The sequence below is a fragment of the Hypanus sabinus genome, chromosome 9, assembly GCF_030144855.1.
Source record: "Hypanus sabinus isolate sHypSab1 chromosome 9, sHypSab1.hap1, whole genome shotgun sequence".
Lineage (NCBI taxonomy): Eukaryota > Metazoa > Chordata > Chondrichthyes > Myliobatiformes > Dasyatidae > Hypanus > Hypanus sabinus.
This window is the reverse complement of record NC_082714.1, coordinates 12,537,238-12,550,117: the sequence shown is the minus strand read 5'-3', so window position 1 is coordinate 12,550,117 and position 12,880 is coordinate 12,537,238. Positions and strand designations below refer to the sequence as shown.

Sequence of the window (12,880 nt, the reverse complement as noted above, 5' to 3'; positions counted from 1 at the left end):
GGTGCTAATACGCTACAATGCTGTCCGGGGACGAGGTTCATGATATTAACGCAGTGACGGTAAAGAAATGGTGATATATTTCCAGTTCATGATGGTGTATGGCCAGCTGTTTTAATTCCATTCCCTATTCCCTTTCCAACAAAGACAGGGCCCAATGGATCATTGGGGACCTGAATCATTCGAACCACAATCCATTCCAGCTGCTAGCATCCGGGAAACGATACCACAGCAACAGGCTCCGGACAGCTTCTTCCGGCAGGCCATCAGACTGATTAACTCATGCTGATTTGATTGTATTTCTATGCTACATTGACTGTTGTATTTATTATAAATTACTATGATTGCACATTTAGACAGAGACGTAATGTAAAGATTTTTACTCCTCATGTATGTGAAGGATGTAAGAAATAAAGTCAATTCAATTCAAATCCAACATGTTGGTCCATGGCCTCCTCTACTGCCTTGATGAGGCAACTGTCAGGTTGGAGAAGCAATACCTCATTCCATCTGGGTAGCCCCCAACCTGAAGGCATGAAAATTAATTTCTCTAACTTCCAGTAATTTTCCCCCCTCCACCTTCCTTCTTTTTTCTATTTCGCCTTCTGGCTCTCCTCCTACCCCTCACCTGCCTATCTCCTCCTTCTGGTGGCCCGCTATCTTCCCTTTCTCCCATGGTCCACTCTCATTTCCTATCAGATTCCTTCTTCTTCAGCCCTTTACCTCTTCCAACTATCACTTCCCACCTTAAACCCCCTCCTCTCTCCCTCCCACCCAGCTTCCCCCTCATCTGGTCTCACCTATCAACTGCCAGGTTGTACTTTTTCCCCATTCCCTCACCTTCTTATTCTGGCTTCATCCCCTTTCCTTTCCAGTCTTGAGGAAAGGTCTCGGCCAAAACATTGACTGCTTAGATGCTGCCTGAGCTGCTGGATTCCTCCAGCACTGTGTGTGTGGTATTGTGGCTTGGAGGGTAACTTCTGTTACCTTTGCCTTTCTAGCTGGTAGATGTCATAGTTTTGGAAGGTGCTCCCTTGGTGGGTTGGTGATATTAAATACACAGTAGAAATGTAAATTTTGTCTGCTTTTGATCACTCTTTTAACTTCAGAGCTAACCGAGTATTTGGGGTGTCCCACTCAGGTCGTACAGCTACTACTCAGCAGCAACATGTGTGCTGCTCTGCTTGAAGCGAAACCCGGAGATATCACCGACCCCAATGGTACCAGCCCGCTTCACCTGGCCGCTAAGAATGGACATATCGACATTATAAGGTCAGCTTCCTCTCCAATTTCTCCCACTCTATCAAGCTAAGACATCTTTGAAGAGGCTTTTTAAAATCGATAGATGCCATATTTATGATTACTCTAATGTCTGTGATTGCTGAGTAATGGCCCCTCGGCTGGAGGATTAGAATCAAGATGAATGCAAACCAGGCGTTTTGTTGTGTTAGCCAAGTAGCCCATCATTCTGTATGGGCTCCGTAGGTTCAGTATCAAATTTCCTTGAGATTTACAGTCTCTATTTCTCTGCAGTAAATGGAAAGATGAAACAGAGATGATGGCTCTGTTTCTTAATCAATAATCAGTAAAGTGGACAAAGGATTCTTTTATTGACCCTTTTACTCTGCACCTTCAAGAAGCAAGGTAGAGTTCAAAAGCCCAACGTAAATTTATCGAAGTATCTATGTCTCATCATATATGGCCTTGTGATTCCTTTTCTTGCAGGCATTTGCAGTAGAACAAAGAAATATGATAGAGTCAATGAAAAACTACACACAAAGACAAACAATGTGCAAAGGACAAATTGTGCATTAAAATAATAAATAAATAGATAAATAAATGAATGAATAAGTAAGTAAATAAATAATACTGAGAACATGAGTAATATCTGTTAAAGAGTAATAACTGTTCCTGAACCTGGTGATGTGGGACCAAAGGCTCCTGTATCTCTCTCCTAGTGACAGCAGCAGGAAGAGAGCACAGCCTGGATGGTGGAGGTCCTTGATGATAGATGCTGCTTTCATGTGACAGTGTCCATTGTAGAGTAGAACACAATAGAACTTTATTATCATTGCTCAAGGCAACAAGATTGCAATGGTACTCCAGCCTGTGCAAAACAGATATTTACAATACATGCAGTACGGCTTAATTTTTAAAAAATTACTATACTTACATGCAACAGTGACTTTGATAGTCCTTAACACTCAAACGCCCTTGGCAAGCTGGGGTGTAGTATTATTCAGCTGGCCAACCACCCTTGGGAAGAAGCTGTTTTCAGTTTTACTGTATGGCTAAGATGTTTCTGTATCTCCTACCAGATGGCAGGAGATTGAGCAGTGTTCAGGATGGGATGGGTCTTTAATGATATTATGAGTGCACCATAGGTCTGGTAGTTGTGTCCCAGCGATGTGCTGAGCCATACTAATTACTCATTAGAGTGCTGTGTGATCAGTTTCACTGCAGCTAGAGTACCATACTGTCATTCTGTATGTCAGCATGTGCTCTATCACACATCAATAAAAATTGGCCAGCAATTTTTGGGGCAGATTAACTCTCCTTAAGCTCCTCAGGTAGTATAGTCACTGTTGTGTCTTCCCTACTATCAAGGTTGGGTTGATGGACCAAGGAAGCTCCTCAGTGATGTTCATCCCCAAAAACATGCAACTGGAGACCCTGTCCACTACCTCACCACTAATGAATAGTGGGACTTGCTTGGGTCCTCTTGTCTTTCTAAATTTATTATCTTTTATTTTGTCTTCTTGGTGTTGAGTGATTAGATGTGGTTCCTACACCAATCAGACCTCCTCTCTACTTGTTATTGCTTGTGATTAGGCCAATCACAGTCGTGTCTTCTACAAGTTGGATATCTGAGTTTGGAGCATGAGCAGGGGTACAGGCATAGGTGAAGAGAGAGTTTAGAAGTGGGTTTAGTACACACTCCTGTGGAGCACCGGTGTTCAGGGCTGGGCGGGGTTGATCCACACTGGTCTTGTTTCACCATCTGGGAACAATTAGAGAGGAAGTTCAAGATCTCGCTGCAGGTTGATGTGCCAAGGCCTCGACTGTGGAGCTTGACTGTCAGCATCTTCAGTAGTATTTTGTTCAAGGCTAAGTTGCAATTAATGAAAACCATCCTGACGTGGGTGTCTTCCTGATCTCGGTGTTCCAAGGGAGTGTGAAGGGCGATAGAAATGGCGTCTTCAGTTGATCTATTCGCTTGGTAGGCAAACTAGTACTGGTTCAAGGTGGTTGGGATTACGACCTCGATGTGCGACGTGACCAATCTTTCCAAGCATTTGGCAACTATGGGAGTGACTGCCACCTGTCTGTAATCATTAGAATATGTTGCTGCTGACATCTTGGGGATTGGTATGATGGTTGCTGCTTTGAAGCATGTCAGCACCATAGCCTGGGACAGCGAGAGGTTGTAAATACCCGTCAGAACGTCCACCAGTGCATCCAGGTATGCTGCCTGGTCCCTCTGCTCTCCATGTATTGATGTTACAGAGTACACACTTTACCTCATGTCTGGTCGGTGTTGGCATAGTCCCTCCTTCCGATGTTAAAGCCCTCATCACTGATGCCTTATTGTCCTTAGCAAAGAAGTTTAACTCTTCGGTTAGTTTGGAGTCACCAGGAAATCTTTCCTTTGTAATCTGAGATGGATCTGATGCCGTTCCCAAACACGTCGAGGATCAGTGGCATTATGGAAGTACATCTCAATCTATATTTTATGTCGAAACCCGTTGGTCTTGATGCCTTTTTCAATATTCAATCTGCCTCACTGTATGCTTTAGCATCACCAGATCTGTAAGCAATGTCACAACCTTCAAGCAGGTTCTGCATCTCATTCATCCAAGTCTTCTGGTTTGGGAATACCCATGTATTATTGGAGGTGATGATATTGTCTATGCAGAATTTGATGCAGTGCATAACTGTGGTTGTGTTTTCCTCTTAAATAAATGCCCAAGTCACGAGCAGCCTGGCGTGCAAACAGACTCCAATCTGGAGACGTGCTCGTTTATGTTGAGGACTGCGGTAAAATGGAGTCGCAGGTAAAGCCTCTGCTTCACAGCTTGACACTGAACCCCGTCACTATCCGTGTGGAGTTTGCACGATCTCCCACAGCTTTTCCCTGGGATCTTATTTTACTGAGGTACAGCACTGAGTAGGCCCTTCCGGCCCTTCGAGCTGTGCCTCCCAGCAATCCCCCGACTTATTAACCTACCGACCGGTACGTCTTTGGACTGTGGGAGGAAACCAGACCACCTGGAGGAAACCCACACAGTCACGGGGCGAACGTTCAAACTCCTTACAGGCAGCAGCGGGAAACTGAACCCGGATCACCTACACTGTAAAGCGTTGCGCTAATCACTACGCTACCATGCCTCTCATCCCACATCCCAGGGACATCCCAGTAAGGTTATTAGCTGCTGTAAATTGCCCCCAGTTTTGCTGAGTGGCTGGAGAATCGGGGCGAAGACCAGAAGGGGATATGGAAGTTAAAGGGAAATGAGTGAATGGAGGCACACTGAGAGCCGGCATGGGCTCGATGGGATGAATCAGAATCAGAATCAGGTTTATTGTCACTGATATGCGTCAATTTTGTTGTTTTGTGGAGGCAGTGCAGTGTCGTAGATAATATAAATTATCTTTAAAAATATACAGTATATATACCATCTCCTCCTGTACCGACTAAGATGCCTACTGAGTGTATGTTTGTGGTTTTCTGCTGCTGTAGCCCATCCCTTTCAAGGTTCAACATGTTGTGCATTCAGAGATGCTCTTCTGCACACCGCTGTTGTAATGTGTGGTTATTTAAGTTAATGTCACCTACCCGTCGGCTTGAACCAGTCTGGCCATTCTCTTCTGACCTCTCTCATTAACAAGGCATTTTCACCCAGAGAACTACCACTCACTGGTTATTTTGCACTGTTCTCTGTAAATTCCAGAGTCTGGTGTGCATGACAATCCTCAGGAGATCAGCACTTTAAGTTACTCAATTCAACCCATCTGGCATCAACAATCATTCCATGGTGAAAGTCACTTAGATCACGTTTCTTCCCCCATTCTGACGTTTGGTCTGAACAACAACCGAACCTCTTGACCATGTCTGCCTGCTCATATACTTTGAGTTGCAGCCACATGATTGGCTGTTTATATATATAATGCTGAGTGTATGATCATAGTAATGAGAAGAGGGCATGGGGTCCTTAATGATGGATGCCGCCTTTTTGAGACGTTGCTTTTTGAAGACGTCCTTGATGCTGGGGAGTCTAGCGCCCATGATGGAACTGTCTGAGTTACATTCCCTGGGAGGAATGTCCTCCTTCTAGACAAAATGAGGAAAGATTAGCAGCAATATCAGACTTGCTGGATCCTGTGCTCAGGAGTTAGTTCTCCATCTCCTCAGAGTCAAGAAGGTATTACATTGAAATCTAAGCACATGTATCTTGGCTGACTCATCGTGCGCTGGAAGGAGGGCTGTACTGCTGGTGTCTTTAAGGTGAGATATCGAACTCATCACGTCATAAACTCATGGAGGCCTACAACATGGAACCAGGCCATCTGGCCCATCTCATCCATGCTGGCCAGTAAGCACTCATCCATATTAATCCAACCTTCCAGCACTTGGCACAGCCTTTCATACACAGATAATTAAAGGGCTTGTAAAGATAGACTCCTTAAAGGGCGTGTATAGATAGATTCCTCTTAAATGCACTTTCTCTAAATGCTTTCTCTAGCAGTGTAATCCAGGTACAGGGGCAAAATGCTCTTACATCTCTAGCTGTAAAACTGGGGTTTCATTCGGGCCCCTATCTCTATAGAGGTTGAACGTTCTCCCTGTGACAACCTCTAGGTGCACTGGTTTCCTTCCACCTTTCAAAAATGTACGGTTAGAGTTAGTGACTGTGGGCATGCTGTGTTGGTGCTGGAAGCGTAGTGACACACCAGGCTGCCTCCCAGCACAATCCTCAGGTTATGTTAGTCGTTGACACAAAATAACTCTATGTTATGGTGAAGCTAAACGTTATCTTTTATTAAAGGATTTGTACAGACTCCTCTTAATTGCATTTGGGAACTCTACTTCCATTGCATTCTCTGACAACCCAATCCCATTTATTGGGTGAAAAAGGGTCACCTTCAAATCCCAAGAACTGAGTCCCTATTTGCCTTCTCAGGGATTCGGGGAATATCACAAGGCACTGATCTGCAGCGGAATGGGAGAGTTAGCCCTAGGGTGCCAGCCAGTACTCATTCAGTACCAGAGCATACCATCTGGCCATCATCACATTGCCGTTTGTAGGTACTACCTGGGTTAATAGCAAGGACTACACATCAGAAGAATTCCCTTGGCTGTCAAAAACACTTTTGGTCATAAAAATCACAATGCAAGCACATGTATTTATTTATTTGTCCGTACAGAAGAAATTAAGGGTTGAAATGGGTCTGGACAGTTTGCTTGGAAAAAGGGCTTAGGAAATAATGAAGAACACATTTTAAATGTAACATTTATATGGACAGGAATTCTGATACATATGTTGTAGTGGTAGTAGTCATCTGATCATTTGAGTTGATTATAATGTTCTCCAAGGGGGTTGTTTATTGGAAGGTCCTCAAGAGGCTGTAGAGGCTAATCCAGGATCCTCATAACCAGATGTTAAAATGCATTCACTTAAAGGAGAGCTGCTACGGTGACTTTGTTCAATGTGGGGAGGCTGATACACAGGCGGCCATCGCACGGTCCTTGACAGATCAGGGTCCAGGGTCCAGTGGTGTGGAATGCACGATGACTGGGGACCCTTCACTGTTGCAGTCTTCCTCTGCCTTCACAGCCAGAGTGATGTATCATCATCTTCTGCCAGCTCCACCACTGAGGTCAGATCGCTCTATGTCCTTACTGCCATGGACCCTACCAGGAGCTAAGTTCCCGACGGCATCACTCTTGAGATCTCAGGAACTCACAAGTCTCTCCACCACGACAAACTAACAATCTTCAGAGAAGATAAGCATGTAACTAATTGGCAAGATGTAGCGGACCGGATTAGCAACATGTATTGATCACCCCATCAACATATCTGGTCATGGGAATGTGCTAACAAGACCAATTACTTTTCAGGATACAATTCAAAGGTAACTTATATCAGTTGAGGGATGTTAACTTACTCTGGCACATTCACAAGTTGGGGCACATTTTGTGAAGAATTGCTTTGTATGCACAGCAGCCACTACATGCTGGAGCAATGGCCACATGAGATTCCCTTCGCAGGTTAAAGGATAGCTTTATTTGTCAGTTCTATATTGAAACATACAACAAAATGCATTGTTTGCATCAGTGACCAACATATAGATTGTGCTGGGAGCAGCCCGTAAATGTCACTATGGTTCCAACGCCAACATAGCATGCCCACAACTTACTAACTCCAACCCGTACATCTTTGGAATGTAGGTGGAAACCGGAACTCCTGGAGGAAGCCCATACGGTCATGGGAGAAATTACACACTCTTTATAGACAGCAGAAGGAATGGACTCAGGTTGTAGGTGCTGTAATAACATTGCACTAAACACTTCCCTATCATGCCGATCCTTTCCCCCACCCCTTTCAATTCATTTCTTTCTCCTTCATTCACCTACCCAAATGCCCCATAGATGATTTCATGCCTCAGACACCCTATGCATTACAATGAACATGTTCTTGGCTTTTGAAAAGTCAGTGACACATATGCGAGAGGTTATGGAAGAACAAGGAGGCCAACGACAGGTTTAAAGTACAAAGTTCAGGAATTGTTCGCTGTATACACTCAGTGGTGTCTCCTGCACCTAATAAAGTGGACACTGAGTGTATATTCATAGTCTTAGCTGCTGTAGTCCATCTATTTCAAGGTTACACATGTTATGTATTAATGATTTTCTGCACACCACTACTGTAACAAGTGGTATTTGAGTTGTTGTTGCCTTCCTGTCAGATTGAACCATTCTCCTCTGACCTTTCTCATTAACAAGGCATTTTCACTTACAGAACTGCTGATCACCGAATTTATTGTTTTTTGCTTTTCTCGCCATTCTCTGTAAACTCTAGAGACTGTTGCACTTAAAAATCCCAGGAAATCAGCAGTTTCTGAGATACTCAAAGCACCCCATCTGGCACCAACGTTTAGTCCAAGACCAACACGTCTTAGATATTTTCCTTCCCCATTCAGATGTTTGGTCTGGACAAGAACTGAACCTCTTGACCAGGTCTGCATGTGTTTATGCATTGAGTTGCTGCCAAATGATTGGCTAATTAGATATTTGCATTAATGAGCAGGTGTATGGGTGTACCTAATGACGCGGCCACTGAGTGTAGGGTTCTGCTCTGGATGGGAAACTGAGAGAAAAGTCAAATGAATAGGTGGAGTGTTGCCAGTGATAATGGGATTAATTAACTGTGATTGCAAGACTGGAACTGCATTAATCACCCTGAAGAAAGCTCCCTTCACTGCAAAATATCAACTACAAGATGCATCGCTGTTATTTCTCCGGGCTACTTCAACTATGAACTCTACAATCTGGAGGTCAAGGGTTCATGGGGTGATCATCATAGAGAGTCAAAGAACACTACAGCACAGAAACAGGTTCTTCAGTTCATCTAACTCATGCCGAACTATTGTCCCATCAGCCAGGACCCAGAGCATAGCCCCCTATCCATGTACCAATCCAAATTTCTCTTAAATGTTGAAGTCAAACCCACATCCACCACTTCCACTGGCAGCTCGTTCCACACTCACACAAGATGTTTCCCACATGTTCCCTTTAAACATCTCACCTTTCACCCATGACCTCCAGTTCCTGCATCGTCCTCTCCAAACTGCATACCTCCTCAGCATGGAATTATACACCATAAGGTATAGGAACAGAACTAGGCCATTTGGTCCATTGAGTCTGCTCTGCTATTCAATCATGGCAGATTTTTTTAAACTCCATTCTCCTAGCTTCTCCCTGTAACTCTTAACCCCTTTCGGATCAAGAACCTACCAATCTCTGCCTTAAACACACCCAATGACTTGGCTGCCACTGCCCTCTGGGGCAATTAATTCCACAGATTCACCACCCTCTGGATGAAGAAATTGCTCCTCAGCTCAGTTATAAAGGACATCCCTTTATTCTGATTCTGTGCCCTCTGATCCTAGACTATCCTACTAATCCATGAACACTCAGTCCAGACTTGATAGAATCTGGTAGATTTCAATGAGATCTCGCTTCATACTCTGAACTCATTTGAGTACAGGCCCAAAGACATCAAATGCTCCTCATACATTAGCCCTTTCATTCCCAGAATAAATTTTGTAAATGTCACCATTCCTTCATCATCACTGGCTCCAAGTCCTGGAGCTCCCTGCCCAATATCACAGTGGGACTACCTTCACCAAAAGGACTGCCCGTCTTCTCGAGTTAGAGTCGTAGTGTCTTAAATTAGTAAATTGGTTCAGTATTGCAACATGTGGCAGGTAGCATGCTACGCATACAGGGAATTTCATCACATAAGGGAATGGAAGGATATGAATGATACACAAGAGGAGGATATTTAGTATACTTAAAATTTGGCTCACCACCATCTTCTCAAGAGAAGTAAGTGGAGAACAAGAGGTTTTGTCATGTCTTCATCCCAGGAAAGGAATAACCAAAAAATTAGGGCAGGGGACTTGAGCTAAATCTCCAGTACCCTCGAACTGACATTTTCAATGGTCTAGACACTCATCCTGAGCATTGTGTGCAAAAGAAAATTGATTCTCTTAGACTTTGCTCAAAGCACATTATTGGTGAAAAGCAATGTGACACTTTGGTAATAGGCATATCATGAGAAACCTGGACTGAAGAGATCATATTTTCCGGGCCTGACCCACACATTATTGCCATTCACTACTGTAGAACAGTGTTAGCTAGTACGAATCCCATACTGTAATCATGCAGTGATGAAGTTCCTGAGTATGAGAGTATGGTGCTCAATGGGGTAAAGTTCAGAATCTACCCTTTCGGAAGATCTTGACTGCATTCCTCTAGCCCATGGCCCAACTGTGATAGTGTTGCCCCTCTTTATGTACTTACCTTCAGGCAATTCAGTAATCAACTCAAGAATAAGCATGACATTGCTTATTTGTCAGTATTATCTGCAAAGTTTAATAAAATTAATCTTCATTTGTAAGGAAATCATATGAATCTTATCAAAGTCAAATCACCTGTCTCCACATTTCTGGACAAGTTAACCCTATTTAAGTGCAACATTAGCCATTGCAACCTTTTCCAATGTCTGAGTCTCTCTGAGTTGGAAGGGAAAGAAAGAATACCAGATGATGATCTTCATGTACAGTACCCACCTGGATAAGCTGCATTAAGACATGTCAGAGAGATTTCAGGATCTTCTCTCAATCCAAATTCCAGAGTGGGTAATAAATCCATCCTTGTACCCTTGTAATGAGGAATTAACAGGAAGGATGGAGGAAGAACTGATCTCAGTAGAGCCGAAGCTGGGGCTCAAAAAATCATATCAAGGCTTTTGGCTGCAGACAGAAATCTCTGGACACCACCCTGCACTGTGGAAAAAAGATCAAGATGCTCCTTTCTAATCCGTCCCTAACCTCAGGGCCCATCACCCCTGACCTTTTCGATCAGGCCTAGTGGCTAAATCATCGTCCAAACATCAGGTTCGATTGCGTCAATACACTCTGGGGCCTAGATCCCACCACCTTGATTCTGCCTGTGCCTGACCTTTCCAATTCGGCCCAGTGCTTGAATGGTCATCCAAACTTCAGAAGCAGTCGCTTTGAGATGCCCTGAGGCCTGGACCCTGCCACCTCCATCCATCTTGAACCTGTCCTTTTCAAACCTGCCCAGCGCCTAAATCATCAGCATCTCTACTTAGAAGTTTGTATAGGTTTGCCATGTCACCAAAAGGTTTGACAAACTTCTAAAGATGTACAGTGGAGAGCATCCTAACTATGGCCTAGTATAGAAAAGATAAGGCTACAGAAAGTTGTGGTTACAGCCTAGTCCATCACAGGTGAAGTCCTCTCCATCTTGAGCACAGTTACATGGAGTGCTATCACAAGAAAGCAGCTTCTATCATCAAAGGCTCCTACAAGCACTCCTGTCACTACTACTATCAGGAAGGAGGAACAGAATCCTAAGGTCCCACACCACCAGTTTCAGGAGCAGTTATTACCCTACAACCATCAGGCTCCTGTGTCTTAGAGTCTTATTGAGAAGGTAAGAATATGGGTTTGAATGGGATCAGGGAGCAGACTTGATGGGCTGAATGGCCTTATTCTGCTCCTGTCTTATGGTCTAACTATCAGGCTCTTAAATTGGCATGGATGACTTGACTCACCACAATTGAACTGATTCCACAATATGCATACACAACTGCAATTCACGTCCTCAGTATTATTTTTATTTGCAGTTCGTTTTCTTATGCACATTGGTTGTTTGTCTTTGTCTACTTATCTATAGCTCATCATAAATCCTATTATATTTCTTGAATTTTCTTGTAAATGCCCACAAAAATTGAGTCTCGGAGTAGTATATGATGATAGATGCTTACATACTTTGATTATAAATTTACTTCGAACTTTGAGCCCTGCTGCAGGCATGAGGAGATGATTGTTTCTGCCTCCTCCTATTTATGATATTTTTACATGAACTAGCAGGAAGATGTGAACTAGGAGATTATCATATTGTTTATTGTTTTCTGAGTCTTTGACTCAGGCCTAAAGATAAATGGAATGAGTTGTTTCTTCCTGGCAGAGGGCTCAAGAACTTTCCTCCTTCCTGACTCATTCTGTTATCTGTTTCACCTCAAGACCTCTCCTCTCCTGCCATTTCTTTTCCACGTTCGGATATGAATGGAGCAGCCTGAATCAGTTTACTTTTCTGACTGTGAGAGCTTATGTTCCACCTCCCTCTCACTTTACTCTAAACGGACCTGATCCAAGTACGTATACCATACTGAATCAGGCTTTGAGTTTAAGTGTCTGTGTTTTAAACATTTTAATGCAGCTGATTGTAACATCATAAGAAATCTTGCATGCAAGGACCATTTCTCACCACATATGAAGCATTTTTAAACTGGGAAGTTCTTAAATATGGTCGTTTTTATAATGGAGTCAATTTCTGCACAGCAAGCTCCCACTAACAGCAACCTACCAATAAATAGTGTTTTAGATTTGTGGAGTGTAATGTAAGCATTGTCCATATTCATTTACATCCAAGATGGCACCACATACGGCAGCCATGTTGCGAGCTCTGTACCAACTTTACAGTGTACTGTTAATTTCTACAATTTCCTTCGCATTTCTTGTTCAAGAAGCTGACGGTCACATCGGATATGATCAAATGACTCTTCTGATCATCAGGAAGATGGCATTTACCCACAAGGGGCAGCTTTTTCTCTACTGGGAACCCCTCCTCACACGATCCATGGCAGGCTCATTTACTACACCGTCACTACCTCGGAAGTAGCGCAGGAAAAGGGCCAGCGTCCTGGTGAGGTTGAGACAGCGTGCTAATCGGTTGCTGCTCCCTAGCATACTCCTGGCTAACGTTCTGTCCCCGGACAACAAGCTGTGCAAACTGAGAGCCAGAATCTCCTACCAGTGGGAAACAAAGGAATGTAATGTTCAGTGTTTTGTGGGGAACTGGTTGATGGAGGAGATACGGGATCATGCCACCCAGGCCTCTGGGTTCTTCCTGTTTCAGTCCAGCAGTTCTAAAAACCTCTCTGGGAAAAGTAAAGGAGGTGGGTAAGCTTCGTGGTCAACAATGCTCGGTGCGACTCCCGGAACGTGCAAGCCTTCAAGTCCTTTTGTTGCCCAGATCTGGAGTACCTTGTGCTGCTGTGTGTCCTCC

General features: G+C 43.8%; 1 protein-coding gene across 1 annotated transcript in view; it reads left to right on the top strand.

The window, feature by feature from the left end:
* caskin1 (CASK interacting protein 1) overlaps nt 1–12,880 on the top strand; it is a 675,429-nt gene that overhangs the window by 519,880 nt on the left and 142,669 nt on the right. Inside the window, exon 6 of the mRNA XM_059979062.1 lies at nt 1,139–1,269. Coding sequence (XP_059835045.1) covers nt 1,139–1,269 — 131 coding nt within the window. The remainder of the gene's footprint in view (nt 1–1,138; nt 1,270–12,880) is intronic.